Source organism: Loxodonta africana, chromosome 4 (assembly GCF_030014295.1).
Source record: "Loxodonta africana isolate mLoxAfr1 chromosome 4, mLoxAfr1.hap2, whole genome shotgun sequence".
Classification (NCBI taxonomy): Eukaryota; Metazoa; Chordata; class Mammalia; order Proboscidea; family Elephantidae; genus Loxodonta; species Loxodonta africana.
In genome coordinates this window covers 37,587,646-37,611,074 of record NC_087345.1, presented here as the reverse complement: position 1 = coordinate 37,611,074, position 23,429 = coordinate 37,587,646, and the positions used below count along the sequence as shown (strand labels likewise).

Below are 23,429 nucleotides of genomic sequence, written 5' to 3'. Positions count from 1 at the left end.
GCTTGGTCACAGCTCCTAATTTTGATGATGGAAAAGTCTCCAGTCACCCCTGCCACATTCCCACATGGGCCGGCTGTCACTGAAGGGGCGTCACCTTGTTGTTACATGGAATCCTGGAGCTCCGAGAAGCTGGGAAGAATTCAGTTTGAAGTTACCGTGTGTACCAGCTCCGCTCTGGGCTGCAGAAACATCCCCGCCGCAGGTCCATCTAGTGACATTAATCTTGCTTTAATTTCATTTGGTTTTCATCCCTAAAGCAGGGGCCCAGAGGACGCTCCCAGTCTCACAGGAGTGAGGGACGATTAATGAGCCACTCTTAGGAAAGCATTTGGAGCTCCTCCTAGGGAACAGGCAGCGTCATATTTTTAACACTTCGGATTCTGTGGCACTTTCTATCTTCAACTTGGCAGCAGCTGGCTTGTGGGAAATAGAAAACGGAAACCTTCCCCTCCACAAACATCTGTAAATAAACAACTTTTCTGTCTTTAGCATGGTGTGAAAGTGTCACATGGGGGAGGGGACCGTCCCAGCCCTAGAACAGCTGTGGAAGTTAGAAATATGCTCAAACGCACACACGCGAGCAACTCATCCGCTAATAAAATGCTTTTACACTTGCTCCCGGGAGATAATTTCAGAGGAAAGTCTCCTTGGTGCACGCTGCATTTATGCTATCTTAATGCTCGAGCACAGCGCCAGCAGTGAGTTGCTGCCAGCTCTTGAAAAGACATTTGAACTTCTGGCAACACTCCCCATCGGAAGGCCCATCCGTGGTGTTTGTGATTATAGAGTAAGGGTGCTCGCTTTTGGCAAAACAAAGCGTCTGACAGGAGCTGAGTATTGGCTCAACACTCAACGGGATCCATTTGGGATTCATTCTTTGACAATTACCCAGAATGAATCACCAGCTTCCTTTTATAAAAAGATATTTATTGGCTTAGAAACTGGGTATAGGCAGCTCTTCATGGGGAGGAATTCTGTAACCATGTTCAAATATTCTCATAAACTCAGTGTCTGAGTATTGCTAAGGGGGTATCTGCACAGAGCGCTTGCTTTAATTGCATCAAGTATGGAGGAGAACTGAAACGGCAGCCAGGAAACAATGAATGTCTCAAGGGGAAGGGAGAGGACATTTGGACATAAGAGCAAAGTCGAAGAGCTCAGTAAGAGTTAAGAATCCCCACTTTGCAGAGGCCTGATGGCCCCAGCTAGCTCCTGCCTGGACCCCCGCCCTCCCCAGATGGAGGCCTCTGGCTGAAACTTAGTGGTTGGATGGGCACAGCTGGCTGGACAGCTGTGCTTGGGGACCTGTCAAGGCTGCCTCTTGCTCTGTGTTTTTTCCTCTGTGGGTGCCACCTGAAGGAGATTAGACTTTAATCCTTTGGTGCTTGCTAGGCAGGCGTGTACATTCTGATAACCAACGTGCACAGGTTATAAGAGAAATTCTAGGTTTCTTTTTTTTCCAAATTTTAACCAGTTGCCATTGAGTTGATTCTGACTCATAACGACTCTATGTGTGTTGGAGTAGAACTGTGCTCCCATAGGGTTTTCAGTGGCTGATATTTCAGAAGTAGATTGCCAGGCCTTTCTTCCAAGGTGCCTCTGGATGGACTCCAACATCCAATCTTTTGGTTAGCAGCTGAGTGTGTTAACTGTTTGCACCACCCAGGGACTCCCTTTTCCAAACTAGGGAAGGCCAATTCCAAGTTAGTATGAGAATTCAAGATGGCCTTGGAGCTTTACAGTGGAGGGAAAAATCTTGTAGTGGAGGGAAAAATAATGTTCCAAAAAAGGACAGGGTTTATCTCCAGCCACATCCCAGAATGAAAGAGGAGATTCATGTATTCCCGACCTACCTCCTCTTCTCGTGGACCAGCTCTGAGAACAATCTACGCTTCCAGAAGAATGAGGCCTGCTCTGTGTATTTTAGCAACTACAACAGCATTTTCTTCACCCAGTTATTTCCCAGGGCCCATCAGGGCGTGAGAGTTCCTGGATGGTAAAGAATGGTTAAGACACTTGGCTGCTAACTGAAAGGTCAGAAGTTCAAGTCCACCCAGAGGTGCTTCAGAAGAAAGGCCTGGTGACCTAATTCCAAAATATCAGCCTTTGAAAACCCTCTGGAGAACAGTTTTACTCTGACACACATGGGGTCACCATGAGTCAAATCAACTCAATAACAACTGGTCTTATCAGGGTGTGGAAAGAGGGTACTGGACTGCCATTTGGCCCTGGGCTCCATATTCCTGAAAGGCCTCAGGTGAGAGCACTTAACCCTATTGGTCAAGTGTGTCCATTTCAAATCTATGGCAATTTTTAAACACCTTTTGGTTATTGGGATATAGTTTATATACCATTAGGTTCACTTGTTTGAAGAGTACAATTCAATTTAAAAAAAAACAACCCAAACCCATTGCCATGGAGTCGATTCCAACTCATAGCGACCCTATAGGACAGAGTAGAACTGCCCCATAGAGTTTCCAAGGAGCGCCTGGTGGATTTGAACTGCTGACCTTTTTTTTGGTTACGTGACCAAGTGACCACTATGCCACCAGGGTTTCTGTACAATTCAATAGTTTTCGGTAAATTCGGAGTTGTGGAACCATCACCACTGTCCAATGTTAGAACGTTCTCATCATCCCCAAAAGAAACCTTGTGCTCATTAGCAGTTGCTCTACGTTCCCCCAACCCGTGTTTTAGGCAACAGGTAATCTACTTTCTGTCTGGATAAATTGGCCTATTCTGGACATTTCATATTAATGGGATCGTATGGTATTTTTTTTTTTTTTTTTATGGTATGTGGTCTTTTGTGACTGGCTTCTTTCACTTAGTGTGATGTTTTTGAGGCTCATCCATGTGTAGCATGTATTAATACTTTATTCCTTTTATTATATGGTGCCTCTGGGTAGACTCAAATCTCCAACCTTTGGATTAGCAGCTGAGTGTGTTAAACGTTTGCACCACCCAGGGACTCCCCTAATATAGTAGGAACCTCAAAAAATGAAATGGGCCCAGGCCTCTCTTGACCTCTGAGAGACTGGGGTATGTCCTAACACAGCTGAGTCCTCCCGTCATCCAGGGGTGGCTGGCTGCCCATTGGTCCCATGACATCAGGGCTACCACCTTCTCAGTGCTCACCTCCCTCCCTCTCCTGGCCTTGGCTTTCTCCTTCCCTGGACCATGAGCCCCTTGAGGGCAGAGACAGTGTCTCATCGTTACAGCCCAGCCTCCACGTCATTCTGATAAATATTTGATTCAATCAGTGAGAGAATGTGCAATCCATCCAGCCATCTAAGTCCTGGGAGCAGTTGAGAAAGACATTAAAATTTGAAAACTCATGTATTTTTTATCTTTGCTTTCAGATATCAAATGGATCCACTATAAAAGTCTTTAAGAAGATAGCAAATTTTACTTCAGGTAACCCATATAATATTGTTAACCTTTTGTTCTCTCAGCTTTGTAAATTACCGTTTTTGCCTTTCTCAGATGGATTGCCACAAAGGTGAGTTGAGTTGTTGCTATGTAATTCTCTGAAAGTGGAGAAGAGCCATTTGGATCTGTTTCTGGTGCTAAGACTGTGAGCCCTGCAAGAAGAAGGAAAGGAAAATGTAAACAACGGTTGGTCGGGACCGCTCAGCACTGAGGAAGCTGCTCCCTCTTAGCAATCCTCAACTCAGGGCAGAATCGCAGCCCTTGTAACTATCTCCTCCAGCTCCTCAGTAGAATGGGGGCTGACAGAGGGGATCCTCTTGGCAAACTGAGAGGGAAGCGTACAGATAATCACACAGCCCCGCAAGCACTGAACAAACAAGAAAACCCACTTAGGAAGCCACGCGACTGCCACGTCTGCAGCAATAGCACTCGCAGACTTCCCAGAATGTGGAGAGAGATAATCTAACACCAGAAAACCAGTTGCTGGGGAGTCGGCTCAGACTCATGGCGATTCCAGGTGTGTCAGAGTAGAGCTGTGCTCCATAGGGTTTTCAATGGCTGATTTTTTCGGGGGTAAATTGCCAGGTCTTTCCTCTGAGGCGTCTCTGGGTGGACTCATTCCTCCAACCTTTTGGTTAATAGCTGAGCTCGTTAACTTTTGTGGCACCTAATGTCCCAGACAAATTAAAGAGGGAGTTTTATGGGAAAGTCAAGAAGCCCGGTCTCTAAACTCATCTACCACCCTGATAGCCTTGGGGACAGGAAAGTAGCCTGTGACAGTGCCTTAAGAAAGTCCCGAGGTCCTGTTCCAGGTTGGTCTCCAGGGAAATGAAACCCCAGCCAAGACAATCAGTGCTCAGCTGTCTGCAGGGTTCTGGCCCTCTCATCCACAGGCTCTTTGTCACACAGCCCGAGTTGAGGCTTCCTGATTCAGTGCTAAAAGCAGCTTGGTGGATCCGAGCACCTGGCCACTGCAAACAGGAAATGCAGGGCTTCTGATTAAATAGAGGATAATTTGGTAGGTTGTAGGACATGCCTTTGGAGATGCCACCTTTCCATCACCACATCAGGCTATAATGAAGGAGCAGCCATCTTGCAGAGAGCGGCTTGTCATTCTGGGATAAGGCAGAAGGTGTCCCTGTGTTGTAAAAAGTGCAAGAGCTGTGTTTTCAGGTTTCAAAGATTGAGCCTTCAAAGGTTGGGCCTTTTGAAGAGTTTGATGGTTGGGGACCCAGTAGTAGAATTGTGGGCTTGGATCTCTTCATGGGACTTCCAGTCAGCCAATGCCTCTGCTTCCTCCCTGTCCAGTGACTCTCCCTGTCTTCCCTGCCCTCTAATCCAGCTGAGAGCCATCATTTTGATCACTATTCTGCCAACACTCCCAGTCCTGTGCCCCTCTGTCCTTTCATCATCCTCTCTGTTAAAACCCCAGCCCTGGATGAACCCAACTATTGGCCTGTCCTGGACCTGCAGCCAAGCAGCCACAGCACCACACAACAGGGCAGTTGGGGCACCACAGGTTGATGGTGCTCGCCTTGACCTAGTCCCTCAACACAGCCCAGTCCTAGTGAGTTTCTCTAAGCAGCTCACGCTGTGTTCTCCACAGTGTCTCCTTCCTTTCCTCAAAGGTCTGACCCGCACAGCTTCCCTGACTTTCAGTAGACGACTTCACCCTCCACTTCACACGGAAAAGAAAAAAAGAAATCAGAACTCCCTCAACCTCCATCGCTAACCTTCCAACCTGTCTGCATTTGCCCCATTTCATCCTCTTTGCTTCCCCTGACATTCTCAAAACTGTCCTTCCTTCCATCCAGAGCTAGTCTCCCTGCCTATGCTCTGAATCCCACAGTCCTTCTGATCTGCTGAGCATTCTTCTTGTTAGCTGCCGTGGAGTCGACCCTCGACTCATGGTGACCCCATGCACAATGGAAGGAAATACAGCCTGGTCCTGCATCATCCTTGTGATCAGTTGTGGATCAGACCCTCCGAGCGTTCTTACATCATCAGTAATCTCTTCTCCCACCTGTACTTTCTTTCCCTCCTCTCTACTGCATCATTCCCATTGGTGTTCCAGAATAGTCTAGTCTCTCTTATCTTCTCTCTTATCCCTCCGTTTACCCTTAACAGTCAATTTTCTTCCAAGAGTTTCCTCACCTTGTGCCACTTTCACATTCACCCCGAGAGCTCTACCTCCTCACATTTCTTTCAGATCTTAAAAGGGGTTGTGATCCTTCCCACCTTAAGACCTTTGCACTTCTTATTTCCCTTCCTCCCTGTGCCTAACTCTATCCATTCATTTCGGTCAGCTCAAAAATGCCTTCCTGAAACATCCCAGACTAGGTCAGATCCTAGGTATTCTCTTAGCGTATAATTCTCCTTCATGGTCCTGATCCCAGTTTCAATGAAATAATTAATTGTGTAATTTGTAGTTTGATGTCTCTCATTCGCTAGAATGTAAATTCCATCAGGGCAGGAACTGTGGTAGTTGTTATTGTTTGCTGTTGTGGCATCGGCCTCCACGGCACAACGGAACAAAACGCTGCCTGGTCCTGTGCCATCCCTATGATCGGTTGCAGGTCAGACCACCCTGATCCACAGTTTTCCTTGACTGATTTTTCAGAAGTAGATCACCAGGCCTTTCTTGCTAGTCTGTCTTAGTCTGGAAGCTTTGCTGAGACCTGTTCAGCATCACATGACACACAAGCCTCCCCTGACAGACGGGTGGCAGCTGAACATGAAGTGCACTGGTCAGGAATCAAACCTGAATCTCCTGCATGGAAGGCAAGAATTTTACCGCTGAACCACCACTGCCCCCAGAAAGACAAGACCTAGGTCTTTTTTAATTCATTTTTTTTTTTTTTTATATGCCTGGTAGCCATTGGCACATAGCAGGTGCTCCATAAATATTTGTTAAGTCAATGAGACTTGAATCTCTTCGACCCCATCCTCACCAAGTTTTAGCCTCTTTTTCAACACTTCCAAGGACAGGGAACGTGCTTCCCACTTCAATCTCTGGCTCATACTGTCTCCATTTAGTTCTTCAGATCTTAAGATACAGCAGGGGGTGAAAAAAAAATGTAGCTATAAAGAGCTTAGGTAACCTCTTCGGTTTATAGTACAAATGGGGCATTTTATGAGATAGCCAATTAGCCCGTGGTTGTTTTTCTAATGGACTGTTTTCTCTCCCTGTCTCTCTGGCATTCAGACGTGGAATACTCGGAGGAGCACTGCCATTTGGTGAGTTCAGGTTTTCTTGTGCTCGCTGGCTGCTGAATGGCAGGCCTTCTGTAGCGTGAACCGTCTCCTTGAGTAACGCTTCTACTCCCTGTCTTCCCTTTAGATTTTACCAGACTCAGAAGCGTTCCAAGATGTACAAGGAAAGAGACATCGAGGGAAGCACAAGTTCAAAGTCAAAGAAATGTATCTGACAAAGCTGCTGTCGACCAAGGTACACTTACTGTTCTGGGGGCACTCTTACGGCTACCTTGGGGGTGTATGATGTGTTTGACTTCATTTCCGCTGAAGTGTGAAAATGTTACAAATCCCTTGTGCCTTCTAGCAAAGCAAAATGAAAGTTTAAATTGTTAACACTTCCTACCCGCTTTCTTTTATATATATATATATATATATATATATATATATATATATATATATATATATAAAAACCAGTGCCGTCAAGTCGATTCCGACTCTCTCTATATATAAACGGCAAAGATAACAGCACTTTACAAATTTCTGCTATAGCGTCTTCAGTCAGGGGCTTAATATTGTTCCCAGTCCCTTTACCCACCGTTTCCCTATTGTTATTTTTTAGGTTGATGGCGTAATTATTCCTTTTTGTTTACTTGTTATTATCGATGAGCAATAAAACTTTCTGAATTGCAAATAAAAGGAAGGGGGGGTCAGTGACTATAAATCTAGTAAATCTTACTGTTTTTTTTTTTTTTCATTTTAAAATTAAGAATTCTGTTCACATATAAAAAAGTCAGATGTGAAAGCCAGTGGAATACCAAGTCAGGAGCCAATTTTTTGTTATCTGGCTTTTGGGAGGATTAACAGAAATCTGTGGTGGTCCTTTTTTTTTTCCTGAAACGACTAGCAATATAAATGCTATTATCTTCACCTGGCCCCGGTAACCTGCTGGGCATACTTCTTCAGATTACAGGAGGGAATCCGCTTAGAGCTTAGTAGATCTGTTTAGTGAGCAGAGGACAGACAGCGCCTCTTGGTTTTCTCAGCTGTCCCATGGAGCTCTGCCTATTTGGTTTTTGTAAACACTCAAATGCTTTGGAAAGGCCACCTTAAACCCAGTCATGGAAATATGTGCAACAGGAAAAATTCTGGGAAGAGAACAACATCACGTGAGTTTTTCCAAGCTGAACATAACTAATAAAAGCCAAACATCCATGGCTCCTTGGTGTCGGTATACAGCCCTACAACTGACATTTCAACTGCTGGAGATTTCTAAGATACCCTCCCTGTTGACCAAACAATCTTGTTATCAGCAAGAAGCTTATGAAACAAATTTATAATTTTGGCCATGGATTTCCAGGACCTTTGTCCCATACTGTGAGTGTTGGCCTCGTTTGACAATTTTAGTTATTTTCTCTTCAGCTTTTCTCTGTTTTGCACGTCAGAGTCTCAAAACTTGGATTTCATTTTCTATCATGTTTTCAAAACTGCTACGATACACATGCACATATATGCACATATATACAAATTAATCTCATGAATCCACTGTTTTCTCTCTTTCAGGTGGCAATTCATTCTGTGCTTGAAAAACTTTTTAGAAGCATTTGGAGTTTGCCCAACAGCAGAGCTCCATTTGCTATAAAATACTTTTTTGACTTTTTGGATGCCCAGGCTGAAAACAAGAAAATCACAGACCCTGATGTTGTACATATTTGGAAAACAAACAGGTGGGAATGTAGGCGATTACTGACTGTTTTCAAGAATCTAGGACAGAATCTTAACTAAAATTGAGGTCAAAGAGAGTTAGGAGGATTCTTTTATCCCTGTCTCAGAATCTTTGTGCTTGGTGAACTATCATGTCAAAATAGTTTCTTGCTCTGTTACTATTTTTTTTTCCTCTTTGTTCTTTACTTCACCGAAGTTGATCCTTGTCTACTGTCTAGTTATTGATTTCCCTTCCCCTCCCTCCCCATTTGTTACTATTTTTAAACAATAAATAAAACCACTTCTATGCTGTGAATTCTATTCTTTAGGTTTAAATAAACAAAATCTAGTGTCCTTAATGTATGAAAAAGACTGTCTAAACTGTTAACACAAGTTTAGCTTGACCAGAAGGATGAGAAATTAATATTTTGTGGGATTCCTCATACAATGTTTTCCTTAGAGAAGGCTCTTTTATTTGTCCGTGAAAGAATCAGTCACTTTGCCATTTCCAAACTGTCTTCTTAGTGCATGCTCAAGCCCAACCAGGCCTATCTCCAATCTTCGCTTGGGTTCACTCCCTTCCTTTCAGGAGCTCTGTTTGGCTACATTCTGAATCTGTGTAGAAATGTCTGCTTCAGCCTTATCAAATACAGTACTCAAATGCCAGGAGAACTAACCAAAGGTTTGCTTTGTTTTATTAACATTTTACCTCAAGCAGAGCTAAGGAATCTAGATTTATTCGAAATGTTTCCGCAATAAAGAAATATAGCTCATTACCTTTATTTAACATACTTTGTGCATGAGCTGAGTAAGACTCAGAGTTATGATGAACAACTTCTCAGTCCCAGCTCAAGCCTTCTAAGCACTGAAGTTAGCCAGACCATTTTAAGCAAGTACTAAAAACTGAAGTTCCAGAATCTAGGTCTGAGCTTCTCCCATTTAATCCGGATCTAGCCGGCCTCTCTGCTCCACTCCCTTCCTGTGTTCTAGCCTTTTATCCTCCTGCCGTGCTACGCCCACATCAAGCTTGGGTGCTACAGCCCACCACTGCACCATGGAGACGTGGCATCTGAGCAGGGGCAGCAGCCAGGACAGTAGAGCTGAAAGTGCCTTTAGGCTATTTATTGGGAGACCCAGCAGCCATATGGTAGAGGCCAGAGTTAGACTTTGAACAGTTCTCAAGTTTCTATTCAAATATTTATTCAAGCACGTACTGTGTGTCAAGCACTGTTATAGGTGCTAGAGATAAAAACTAGTTTCTGTCCAGTCAATTTCAACTCATGGTGACCTAAAGGTGTCAGAGTAGAACCGTGCTCCGTAGGGTTTTCAATGGCTGATTTTTCAAAAGTAGATTACCAGGCCTTTCTTCCAAGGTACCTCCAGGTGGGCTTTAACTTCTGACCTTTCAGTTAGCAGCTGAGTGTGTTAACCATTTGCTTCACTCAGGGACTGTGCTGGAGATAGAGTAGTGAATAAAACAGGCAAAAATTCATGTCCTCATGGAGTTTACATTCTAATGGTGAAGACAAGACAATAAATAAAACAGGTGTAGTATATGAGAGGGTTATCAGTGCAATGGAGAAAGTGGGAAAGGAGAATAAAGAGGGTCAGGATAGATTGGATAGAGAAGGCTTCACTGAGATGATGCCATTTGAGCCAGGTTTTGAAAGAGGTGACAGGTGAGGGTGCAAACTGTGAGACCATCTCAGGCAAGAGAGTTTCAGGAAGAGAGGCAACAAGAGAAAAGTCCTGAGTCAGGAGCTTGCCTGGCGTTCTTGAAGAACAGTGAGGAGGCCACTTTAGTTGGAATGAGTGAGATGGAAAGTAGTAGGAGATGGATGCACTGGGCCAGACCATGTAGTGTTTTTACCTGCAAGGAGATGGAAACGTATAGGATTTGGAGCAGAGGAGAGACGTGATCTGATTCGTTGTTAAAAGATCACTGGTAGTTGTGTAGAGAATAAACTGTCAGGAGCTGGGGATTATAATCTGGGTAAGAGACGGTTATAGCTTAGATCAGGATGTAGCACTTAGGAGCCCTGGTGGCGCAGTGGTTAAAGCAATCAGCTGCTAACTGAAAGGTTGGTGGTTTGAAACCACAAGGGGCTCCATGGGGAAAAGATGTGGCAGTCTGCTTCTGTAGAGATTTACAGCGTTGGAAACCCTGTGGGGTCACTATGAGTCTGAATCAACTGGAAGGCAGTAGGTGGGTAGCACTTAGAGGGGGTGAGTAGAGGTCTAATTCTAGAGCTCTGAGTATGAGATGTTCTCATTGGTAACCATCGTCTGATATTATCAAGAACTATCTGGAGAAAATTCTCATCCCCTTTCAGACTTATCCTCCTCTAGTCCTTCCTCTCAGTAGCCCTGTCAGTTTAACCCTTTCTTGTTCTTTCTCAGTCATGCTGCCCTCTGTTGCTTGATACGTGTGCCAAAGCAGACTTGTATACTTCGATTACAAGGACAAAAATGCCCGTTTACAAACTGTGATACACAGAACATTGGCCTCATATGAATGGCCCTATTTGAAAGAGATTTCTCTCCTTTTGAACAGCCTTCCTCTTCGCTTCTGGGTAAACATCCTGAAGAACCCTCAGTTTGTCTTTGACATTAAGAAGACGCCACACATAGACGGCTGTTTGTCAGTGATTGCCCAGGCGTTCATGGATGCGTTTTCTCTCACGGAGCAGCAACTAGGGAAGGTAGGGCTCCGCTGTAGTATTTCTTGAATGTCCTCCTGTGAATTTGAAGCACTCTCTGTTTCTTGTAAATCAACTCTGTCAAAAATAATAAACGATTGGCTTAAACCACACCGGCTGAAAATAGCCAATGATAGTCACTGTACATTCACTTTGCTCCAAAATCTGTCTCCTTTATTTCTGTTTGTAATCTAGTATCTTTTTTAAGGGAAAGCTGAAATATTAGATTAGCTCCAGCCTATTGCAGAACTCTGCTGTGACACTGATAAAACATTAGCCCAAAGTGTAAAACTATTGAAATTTGCCTAAATTAGTTCCATCTGAATATACATAAAAGAGTCTCTATTTGAATATGACAAATTGCTTACGGGGAAGAAAATCTTGCCTGAGATTTGTATCGCTATTGGTTTGTCAGTTTATAATCAAAACATGCATATTGTTTTCCTAGCTGATCAAAAGCCCCAAGAAAACAAACAAACAAAAAAAGAAAACAAAGCAGGATAAAAATACAGAGCAAACTTTGAAAGCGGTGTTTTGGTCTTATGTGAAGTACTCCGAAATACATTAAACGGAATAATATCTGTACCTAGTGCATTTCAGAAAATCTTTTAACGCTGAACTGTGGCTCTTTGGTAGAGGATTTTAAGAGTGCCTGGGATGAACAGTGATTGATGTTTTATAAGCACCCCAGACTCCTAGCCTAAATCTAAACTCTATCACCACTATTCCTACAGAATAAACCTGTTTTTACTTTTGTCTTCTAGAGGATTGCCTAGTCTCTCAAGGTAGAATCCTTGGCCTTCGACTCCTTCTTCTTCATCTCTTCCCCCAGCCTTTCCCCCAGTCTGTTGGTTACCACTCACTTCTGTCTCCAGAATGTCTCTGTTCTTTCCTTTTATTCCGTCTGCCTCATCCTGCCATCCCTTCTCCACTGGGGTAATAATCACTTCCTGACCGCTGTCCTTGCCCCTGCTGTCTACCCCACCCCCCAGCCTTTTCCTTTTCACTGTATATAGGGTCGCTATGAGTCAGAATTGACTCAACAGCAACCGGTAACGGGTATCTCAGGTGATCTAGAACATAAACCTGATCTTGTCAGTTTCCTGCTGAAAAAATTTTAAATACTTCCCATTACCTACCAGATAACAATCTTCGCAGTACCACCTGGCCCTTCTTGATTGGCCTTCGGGTCTCTTTTCCAACTTCCTAATTTTCTGGCACACTTCACATGCTCTCTATGCTACAGTTTACTTTTCCCAAACACACTATGAACTTGTTTTCACACCCCTTTGCTAATCCCCTCTTGTCTCACAACTACTCTGTCTAGTAAATACTACTCATTCATTCATCCAACAAACATGATTTCCAAATGGGTACCAGAAACTGGTACGAGGCTCAGATCAGCTTAAATACACATGCTTTGAACCTTCCCCTGATCTATTTCCCACAATACTTTAGTCATTTGACTAACAAAGTTCTTAGCACCCACACAGTGAAAGACACTTAAATGTTTATTTTTTCATAGTAAAAATGGTTGTTTATTAATTACTTCCTGTGTTCTTGGTATATTTCAATTAATCTTCACAAGAACCATATAAGGTAAGTTATATACCTTATATATAACCATATAAGGTACACCGAAAAACCAAAACCAAACCCGTTGCTGTTGAGTCGATTGGGACTCATAGCAACCCTATAGGACAGAGTAGAACTGCCCCATAGTTTCCAAGGAACACCTGGCGGATTTGAACTGCCGACCTTTAGGTTAGCAGCCGTAGCACTTAACCACTATGCCATGGGGTTAAGGAAGTTGATGTTCTGAGAGATGACCAAATCCACTGCCATCGGTGTTACAAATCTTGCCTAAAATCACACAATGTAGCAGACTTGATTCACCTCTACAGTCTTTACTCTGCACCCTCCCTCCTACTTACTAATCACTTATACTAACCCGTTGTTGCTGAGTCAATTCCGACTCATAGCAACCCTATAGGACAGGGTAGAACGCCCCATAAAGTTTCCAAGGAGCACCTGGTAGATTCAAACTGCTGGTTAGCAGCCGTAGCACTTAACCGCTACGCCACCAGGGTTTCCCCACTTGTACTAAGCTGTGTGTAAGTTTGTCTTCCCAACTAGATTATAATCTTCTTAAGGTCAGGTACTGGTCTCTTTCATCTTTATATACCCAATGCCAACCATAGTGCCTGGCTGAATGTTTACTGAATGAATGATCCCATGATCTGTGGGTTCTACTTAAACTTGACAAGTAAAAATATTTCAGTAATATCTCAGTCTAGGCATCATTTGGAACGATGCATCAAATTACTGGTTCAGCTTCAGATATTCTTTGAAATGTAGTAGGACATCAGCCATATCATCATGTCACCCATCTTTCCTGAGTAGAATTTTTTTAATTGTGTGACAAATAATGATTATTTAAATTTTCACTTATTTTATTATTTTTTAATATTATCATTGTTATAGTTACATAAAAAACATTCAAACTGCGCAGGGACCTATGCAAAATCAGACACCAGAGCCACCAACACTAATGACCATGTGTTTCCTTGAGGTAACTGGAAGATCTTTATAATCTAATGAAACAAAAGGCACGAGCAGAAAAATCTGCCACTGCCAATTAGTTGCCAGTTTCGTGGTTATATAAAGGGCTCGATCAGATCTACAATCAAGTCTTTTGTAAATGCCAAAATTCACTGGTGGGCGAGGATGAGAGAAAAATGTTTTAATTCAGGCTTTTTACAACCATTAGTAATGAACTATGATTGAAATAAGTTCCATTGTTACAGTAACTCAAAATCATGCAAAAATAATAATTTCAGTTCTTTTATGAGAGGAAGGCAGAATATATTAGCATTTAATCTGCCTGAAAGTAACAGTGAGTCACCAGAACTCTATAGATGGCAGTCAGTCATTCAGTCAACAACATTGATTAAGGCCTACTGCACGAAGCCAGGAGATAATACTGGTGGTGGAGGTTCAGACACATTGTACTGTTATAAATTCCCTTGGTTTTTTCACTCTTTCTGCCATGGTTGCTTTTTTCCAGGAAGCACCAACTAATAAACTTCTCTATGCCAAGGATATCCCAACCTATAAAGAGGAAGTAAAATCTTACTACAAAGCAATCAGGGATTTGCCTCCATTGTCATCTTCAGAAATGGAAGAATTCTTAACTCAGGAATCTAAGGTATCATTAGAAGACAGATGTTAACTTCCATTTGGTTACTTCTTTAAAAAAAAAAAAAAATTCAGAATTTCTCACCAAGCCTTTTTTTTATTTAAGAAACATGAGAATGAATTTAATGAAGAAGTGGCCTTGACAGAAATCTACAAATACATCGTCAAGTATTTTGATGAGGTAAGATTTTAAATTAAAACAATTTTTTTTTTTTAACTTATGTATCAGTGACAAAGATTTGGGTATAGCACTCTATGGGTCTCAGGACAGTTCTGGCATCCCAAATGGCCAGAAAAGGAGGCCAGGAAGCCTGTCCGAGATGGGGGATCCTGGCACCAAGCCAGACCCTGCACCTGGCTGCCCCTCCGAGTTTCATCGTGCTGCCTACTTTTGGACTAGCCTGAATCTACATTTGAGTTCATGTGGCCTACAGCCACACTGACTCCAAATAACTTGATGAGTAAGCAGTGGTCCTATTAAATGGGGCCAGCTTATGCTGGATTGTAATTTGCTAAAAAGAAAGCTAAGCTTGTGAAACCACCTAGATTCTGTATTCAATAGCTATATGAACAACTATGCCATATTTCTGACTTAAGAAACTATTTCAATAAACCATTCTCCTTTATGATTAATTCTCCTAAATCTGGATTTTTTTCTTTGGGAATTCACACAGACACATTCATCAGATGCGCTGTTTCCAAATATATGTTAATCCCCCCCTTCCCTGATTCCCCCCACTCAGTCATGCTGGGACAGGCTATCCATGTCAATGGTGAGAATAGCTCACCCATTCCATTTGCTACTTGAAGATCAAGTGAAGCGCTAAGGTAGGGTAGAGGCAATGAGTTCCTTCAACATGATAAGCATCCCTCTTTCCAGGGGTTAGGGGTGAGAAGGGAAGCACTGGGGAGGGTAGGGGAGAGGAGGGACGACACTGCACAGGATGGGCGGGAGGAGGGGAGGAGGGGAGGGAAGTATTCATCTCTTACCAGGATGCCCCTGCCTGCTGCATTGAAGACTACTTGCCTGCATGCTGGCTGCCCAGAAATGCTTGCTGTGCTTGGAATGGCTATGACATAATGCATAAAGCAGGGCCTTGAAGTCTGGCCCCATATTTGTTTAAGCAGATAGTTGGTATTTCTTGTGAGCTTCTATTTTAAGCCAAAGTGTTGTTGATCCTGTGATAATGACTTAGCAAAACAACTTGCAAAGTGAGTATGTAAATGATTGGAGAAAATGCTGGCATCTGTTTCATACAGATTTTACCACTCACAGCATCAGGAGTGCAAAAAAATAAATAAAAAAAAAATAAGAAAACATAAAGAAACAAACCCGTTTAATGCTAAAACCGCAATATCTAAAATAACTGTTCTAATTGTCAACAGATTCTAAATAAACTAGAAAGAGAACGAGGGCTGGAAGAAGCTCAGAAACAACTCTTGCATGTAAAAGTCTTATTTGATGAAAAGAAGAAATGCAAGTGGATGTAAGCACTCTGGGGCCTGGCTTAATCTGGCAGAGTTCATCAGACGACTTGGGAGCAAAATGGCTGCTTGAGCTACTCTGTCTCGTTAATTTTTTAAGTTTGCACATAAGTTCCACTTTGAGCACGGTCTTTGTGTAACAGACCCAGGTACACGCACAGCTTTCAGAAAGCAGACCAAACATTGTGCCTGAGGGAACCCTTCTGTAAATAGAGTTGAAGTGGTTGTTGCAAACAGTCTCCTTGTTTACAGAGAACACAGGGCCAGTAAGCAAGCGTCAGTATTATAACTACAGCCTCCACTTAAGCACAATAATATGTAAGTGGTTTTGTTTGAAAACTACAGCTAAGTAGCACTTGTGACTACACTGCACCTCTGCAGAAAAGGGACACTGCCAGTGCTCAACACAAAATGTGAAATGAGTCATTTGGAAACAAGTGGGGGTGTGAGGGCAACCTCGAGGATTTGCAGCATTGAAACTTTCCCCGGTAGTTCTTGGAAAAGCTGACCGCAGAATTTGGTAGTGTGTACACTTAGCATTCGTGAGTGTGTGTGTGTGTTTTTAAACCAAAAACTAACAGTGTTGCAACATTGTTGAAAGGGCTCGTGTTTTTCAGTGGTCACCAACTGCACTCCATCAAACTCACCTGCATTTCACCAAGGAGCTCTAAAGCAAGGAGAGTGTGTAGCTTTCTTTAAATGCAATCGCATTTTAGCCACTCTGTTCTAACTTATATTCCTTTTTTTCTTTTTCTATTTTATTTTTTCATACAGCATGTATTTGACAGTGGGCCTACTAGGTATTGTTTAAAGGAAAAAACTCATTAGTAGATTACGTATACTGTTTAAAAACTTCTGATCAGAGCCGCCTGTAGAAGAGTGCTCACTCTCCCAATCAGACATTTCTAGGCTCGTGCCTCCTTGCTTTAGATTTCAAGTGAACCCTGTGGTTATAAATACTTGTGTGTGATTTAAAAAAAAAAAAGATACATTTTACATTTCATGAAATTGCTGTTCACACTGGAGTATTATATATAAATATATATAAGGCCCAAGGCCTGAAAATATTAGTATACAACTTGGTATCTTAGTCTTACTATGTACTTTTTGAAAGTATTCCTCACAGGAGAAAGGATTAAAAATATCCATTTTATTCATGCCTTTCTTTTTAAAGAATTCCCTCTCCAGTTATACTGTAGTCTTTTTATTGCTGATTTTTTATTCCTGAATTTTTGCTGCTCATGACCAATTTTAATACCACTGTGTTTTCCTTCTATTAAACCAGAAGGAGTAACAAGCGTAATTGGCAACTCTCTCAAGCTTTTCTTATGGCACCTTTTACCCTTGGTGCTCCAAATTCCCAATCTAGGAAATACATTTTTTTAAATAGCAAGCAAAACATTGACCACACATTCCTTAAAATCATTGACCAACACTGTATGTAACGTCAGGATTTAAACACAAAGTTTATCTGAGATAAATGAAATTCTTTTTGCTCCTCGATATCTGGTAAATAAAGAGTGAGAGAGGTGACACCTTAACCAACTGATCAGAAATGAAGCAGTTACTGCCCTGATAGGCACCTTCCTAACCCCATCACTTTTGACCATTGTCTGTCCAATGGACACACCTCAAAAATACTACCAAATAAGTTCCTTGTAAGTATTACAGAGTGAGGTCTGGCCCCGTCTAAGGCTGCTACACAGTCTTGAAAGATGTGAAGGAGTTCATAAGTGAACACCAGTAGGAGAGTTGAGAGCCAAGGGTAGGAGAGTTGCCCAAAAGACTTCCCCTTCTTTAGGGTACAGAAATGCTCAGAAAACTCAAAGGATCAGCTACAGCTTTATCTCAGTATTTACTAAATGCTACAGATGAGGGTGTCCCTGTCCAGCCCTCTGGCACGCAGGTCCCGTGTGGAGAATTATCTGCTCTTCCAGGAACTGTGCTGTTTGGAACTTTGGGCAAGTCACTTACCTCTTTGTGCCTCGATTTCTGTATAATATTTCTAACCTACCTCACTGAGGTGGCGTGAAGATTCACTAATGTATGTAGCGTGTTTGTCAATCCTCCAGTGAAAAGCACTGTCTAGATCCACACTTTGGATTACATTAGCCAAACGCAGAAAATGGCCAAATCAGATGTGTGCTGAAGACAATCAGTCACTGGGTCCATATTAAACAGCAACCAGAGAAACAAATGGCAAACAATATCTATTTTCAAGTTTCTTTGCTTATTTTTTTGGTGCAAAACGATTCATTTATAAACTTTTTTTTCTAACACTAGTGTCTACAGCAGCAATTAAAAATTTATTCGGTTACCTTTTCCGTACTAGGATTTAAAGTCTATTTCTTATTGTATACCTGATTGAAGCTGTTCTTGGAGATGAATGTTTTAAATGTCTATATCCAAAAATAAACATTTTGATGTAACCGTGGACTCTTTTTGTCTTTTTTTCATTTTTCCAGCTATAGTAGCTTTTTTATTCTAAGTGGCTACATGTAAATTAATAGTTTTTCAGGAACAAGATGTCACTGTATACTCTCTGTGAATAAGCAGCTATATTAGATAGTAAGTCTGAACCTAGTTTCTTGTTAACTGATGCTAAGGGCTGCTCAGTTACATTCCTGGTCTCCAATATCAACTTGGATTTTGATTATGAAGACTTCTGGTTAATGAAAATTCCACTTAGTTTGGCAGGCTTGAGCTGTGCCTTGTTGACATGAAATTATTCCAGCAGAATTCCTCTAAAAGATGTTACATAAAAAGCTGCTGGGTGCACAGTGGAAAAAAAAGTAAACGATGGCATACTTAAGGATGTGCAGAAATAAAACGTTTATAATTATTTGGTTAGATTCAAAATAGTGGAAAGCAAAATTAAATACCAACAATACTTCTACAGGAAACACGCTGGGTTCAAGTTTTACAACTGATGGCCCCCTTTTTATACAGCCACAGGATTTAATTATTTGTACTTTGTTATTTTCTATTAATTCCAACTCAACAAAGCCAAACTCAGTGAGAGCCACATTGGTAAATACCCCCAAAAACCCAAACCCGTTGCTGAGGAGACAGTTCCAACTCATAGTGACAGTATAGGACAGAGCAGAACTGCCTTATAGGGTTTCCAAGCAGTGGCTGGTAGATTTGAACAGCCAACCTTTTGGTTAGCAGCTAAGCTCTTAATCACTGCACCACCAGGGCTCCTACTGCTCAATACATATGGTCAAAGTGAAATTAAACACAAGACAATATAGATAGAAAAATATTTATTAAGCTCTGTAATAAATTATGTGCACACAGGTTTTAGAAAACGTAGCCTTTGTAATGAATATATAGATAACTTTAAGTTTTATTTTTTATGCTGATTTTTAAATTGTCATGTTTTTTTAAGAACTAGAGGTTTATAACTCATATACAGTAAACCAGAAGGTATTTGCAGACCCTGTTATTGCCAAGCCTCTTGGAGATAAGGAAGAGGGAATTCAGCATGGGCATATTTCACGCAAAATGCCAGAAAGTTCAACAAAATAAAATAATTTTAAAACTTGATTCCCTAACTCTTTTTTTTAATATTCTCAAAGGATTGTCAATAGATGATCTAAGTATCTCTGAAATGGCTTCTTTTAATGCTTCGTTGGTCGTTGGTATCCTAAAATCCCAGACCTCATGAAATACAGTATGCAGCTGGTACCTTTCCTTGAGGTACATTCAGGTGTTTTGGCAAACGGTAATAAAGTATCTAAATGCCACATATGTTAAAACTTCAAGCTTTATTGAGTCACTGATTTTGCCCCTTTTGTTCTGCCTTTTCTCCAAGAACATCATTCTCCAGGAGATCCAAGTTCCTCTAGTTGTTTTCTTTGTGTTGTTTCTAGTTCTTCTAGTCTTTTACGCAGTAAAGAGAGTTCCCTTTGATGCTGTTCCTCCTTAAATGTTGCAGAGAAAGCAGAGCAAAAGTGACTGTTAGAAAAACTATGGAAAAGTAACTGCTAAGCAGCAGCCTCAGTCGGCCTCTTTCGCACAAGCCGGCAACATCTGGCAAGGAAACAATGACCGTTTTAGGAGTTTAAGAACAGAGCAGCATGGGCTAGACTACTAACGCGTCCTCACTTCTTTTCTGCCTCAGGCTCTAGCCTTAAGCAAAACCCAGTCTGTTTTTTTCTGGCTGTACAATCCAGCAGGGAGTGAATCAGAAAATACTAATGCAGGCCCTGGTATACCTGTGTGGTAGCTGTTCTAACAGGACTGGAGTCTAACAGCAGTGTATCGTCAACAAAGCACTCGGTGACTAAAATCTCCAGGGCTCACTTATTAATAGTCTATCTTCTGAAAATCAGACAATCAGTTTGATTCCTTCAATATTTTAGTGTACTGATATAGTAGAAAAGAGACCAGGTTTTAGTATCACACAGATTTAAGTTTGAAACTTAACTCTGTCACGTACTAGCTATGTTGTTGTTGTTGGGTGCCGTCAAGGTGATTTCAACTCATAGTGGCCCACGTGACAGAGAAGAACCGCTCCATAGGGATTTCTAGGCTACAATCTTTACAGAGCAAATCACCAGGTCTTCCTTCTGCAGAGCCACTGGGTAGATTTGAACCACCAACCTTTCAGTTAGCAGAGAGGCTTAACCGTTGCACCACCAGGGCTGCATTACTAGGTACGACCTTAGGCAAGCCTCTCTCCGTTTCCTTATCTATAAATTGATAATAATAATACCTGCCTCAAAGCACTTCTCATTAGGACTAAATAAAACACTGTCTAGAAAATTCATATTACAGTGCATGGCACATAGTAAACATGCAATATGAGTGGGCTACGAAGTAGGTTATTCAAGAACCAATCAATCAAGTTTCTTCTTTTCTACTGCCTGACAGGAGATTTTGCTCCTAGAATCATCATTAAAGGATAGTCAGAGTAGATTCAAATCTACTTTGCTTCTCAGGAAATTTCTCTGATAAATGAAAGGGAAAAGTTAAAACTGACCTGGCTTAAATGGAGTATGTCATTTTTATAGCTAATTCTGAGTACTGATCATATTCACAATTTGAGGTTTGAACTTTTTATTTAAACAGGTAAAAACCTACAGAAATTTTTGCCTGACCTTTTTTCCCCTAAAATAAATGCCCTTACCTGAAGATGAGGAGGGAAGGACAGTTCCATGCCTGGACCCATGTTTGATGACTGAAAGCTAACAGGGTTGATGGATGCTGTGGGAGGCATGTTAGGAACCAAAATCAAACTTCGAAATTCATTATGTCTTCTCTGTATATCCTTCAGTCTTTTCTGAATCCTTGTATATTCTTCAAACGGAACATTTTGTCTTAAAAGGAAAAAAAAATCATATTACTGCTCTTCGATGCAGTTATACTCTATAGAAGAATAGTATGTTTCACAGAATATAATTTTAAATTAGAAGAAACAAGTTTCTAAATTAGAAAATTTATCTACATGCAATATATAGGTAAAATGCTATTTATCGGAAAAGATAAAGAGAAACATGACATTGCATCTTAATCACACGTGAACATTACCAGCATTGCCAGTTAGCAACTTAAAGTTTTATTTGCCCTCTCCCTACTCATGAATCTTGAAACTAAGACACCTTTAAACCAAAGGGGTTCTTTATCTTACAGAAGGAATCAAATGGAAACGCAGAAACTACTAGGTTGAACCTTGTGAAAGTGTCATTTTTGTAGATGAAATATAGTCAAATATAAGCAAGTTCATACTGTTCAACCTAATTAAAAAAGTGTAGCTAATCACCAAGGGGAAGCTACCCAATTTCAGGAGAATCAGCTGGAGAAACAAGCTGACCTGTACGGCCTGCACACATCATCTTCTTATTGGTCCGACCATGACTCTCCTGACCACCAACCACAGGGATAATCAAATATGGCTATAAAACTACCCCAAGTTGTATATAATCTGTGCCACAACTTCCCAATCTTGAATTGATATTTCAGTATTAATTGGAATTAAGGGAAGAGGTAGTAAGTTAATTTTGTTTTAGAATGAATTTGGTGATTTCCTGGTTTGCAACAGAGTATTGTAGAGTTGGCATTAATTCCACAGTCTAAAAGCTTCTTGGGTGTTCTAAAAACCAACTGTTGGAATTTGGGTAACAAGTATATCCAAGAACAACAGAGCACATCATAAAACATCATTCCTTGACATGATAGGCAATTTCTGTAACAGGCAAGTCCAGGACTTGAATAGCTGGAGTGCTGAAGCTACCACTAATTAGCTGAATTTGAAAAGATTTTATTAAACTGAATCAAATATGTTAGAAATGCTACTACTGATTTTCTCAGTCCCTTTTAAAAAATATGTAACTTGAAAAGATTCAGCTGAATATGGTAAGTCTTCTCTGCTTAAAAGAAGGCTAACAACGTTGATTATCTGCTGTGCTTGATATGACTCCAAAGCCAGAAGCTATAGCCCAATATTTTCCATACTGGGCAACCAAAACTTGACCTTTGATTCAAATCTGCAGCTCCAATTTTAAAAACCATGAAATAGCTACAACGGTTTTGTTGTCTCAGCAGCAAGGACTCACACCACTTATGGCTACCAAAGTGAGCTCCTGAAGCAGACTGAGCTTTCAGTACCAACCACAGCACAAACACATGGCACATAGAGAAATCTTTTGGTTTGATGGAACATTTATTTAGAAGGAAAAAAAAACAGATAATGGATTAGGGGTTACCAAATGGTTTTAGAATTTTTAAAAATATATAGTTTTAAAGAAAAAAAAAAAATAAAGCGATTAAATAAACAAAGCACATTATACCCAGAAACAAAGTTCTGTACCATCAAAATAACCACGTGGTGTATGTACATATAAAACATTACCTATTTAACACCTGGTTTTCTGTTTCCAATTCTTCTCTCTTTGCCTCCAAAACTTCTATTTTCTCCTGCAGTCTCTTCAATTTGTTTTCATGAAGAGATTTCCTCTAGAAAAAGAGAAACAATTACTATGAGCACGTATGTTAACACATAATCTCCTATTTGAACAAGATAGTGAATATTTAACTCACTCCCAAATTTTTATTTAGAAATTAGTATTTTCAGTGAATATCAGGAGCAAAGATTAGTAGATATTCCTCTTTTTGAAAATTGCAAAGATAATAAACCACATATCTATCTCGTATCTTCAACGTGACACACAGGACTATTATGAATGCCAAACCAGATATTGGTATCAATAACTAAATTGCTGCAAGTAATAAATCTAAAAAGGGAAGGAGTCACATTTTACTAATGAGTCTGTCTGCCACCTGATTAGGAATCATGAGCTCTTCATTCTCCCAGAAGATATCATGTGTTTAAAAGAACTGAAACAAAATTCAAAATTAAAAGCACGTTTGCATTAATGAATTGCTACCAAAGCAGCAAATTAAAGGACCAGAAAGCGAAGGTAGATTTTGGATACATCTCAGTTTCTAAATATCAAAAAGAAAAAGAAATTTTACAGGTACATAAAAGGGAAAATTTTCTACAAACATGGTATGGTTTCATTAAATAATATGGGAAAATCTATGTATAATGCAAAAGGAGCATGTGGAAAAAAAGTAATTTTTTTCAGTTTTAAAACAGGTTTTTGTTTTTTTTCCCCCTCAAAAACAGACCTATAATGTTGGAACTTATTTAGTAGGTATAAAACTTTTAGGTATTAGTTTTCTAACTTTTTTACTGAAGTATAACTCAGTCGAAAA

General features: G+C 40.9%; 2 protein-coding genes across 6 annotated transcripts in view; one reads left to right on the top strand and one right to left on the bottom strand.

The window, feature by feature from the left end:
- The window catches only part of PLXNC1 (plexin C1), a 171,759-nt gene extending 156,039 nt beyond the window's left edge, over positions 1-15,720 (top strand). For both annotated transcript variants that reach the window (XM_023559712.2, XM_003405262.4), the window contains 8 exons: positions 3,360-3,414; positions 6,635-6,666; positions 6,770-6,877; positions 8,185-8,348; positions 10,880-11,027; positions 14,092-14,232; positions 14,329-14,403; positions 15,609-15,720. In XM_023559712.2, coding sequence (XP_023415480.1) covers positions 3,360-3,414; positions 6,635-6,666; positions 6,770-6,877; positions 8,185-8,348; positions 10,880-11,027; positions 14,092-14,232; positions 14,329-14,403; positions 15,609-15,713 — 828 coding nt within the window. In that variant the 3' untranslated portion in view covers positions 15,714-15,720. The remainder of the gene's footprint in view (positions 1-3,359; positions 3,415-6,634; positions 6,667-6,769; positions 6,878-8,184; positions 8,349-10,879; positions 11,028-14,091; positions 14,233-14,328; positions 14,404-15,608) is intronic.
- Positions 7,340-23,429, bottom strand: part of CEP83 (centrosomal protein 83) — a 170,721-nt gene continuing 154,631 nt past the window's right edge. For 3 of the 4 annotated variants that reach the window (XM_023559732.2, XM_023559730.2, XM_003405263.4), the window contains 3 exons: positions 22,564-22,667; positions 20,842-21,031; positions 7,340-19,633 (listed from right to left, as the gene is read on the bottom strand). In XM_023559732.2, coding sequence (XP_023415500.2) covers positions 19,529-19,633; positions 20,842-21,031; positions 22,564-22,667 — 399 coding nt within the window. In that variant the 3' untranslated portion in view covers positions 7,340-19,528. The other variant, XM_023559740.2, reaches the window with a different exon arrangement.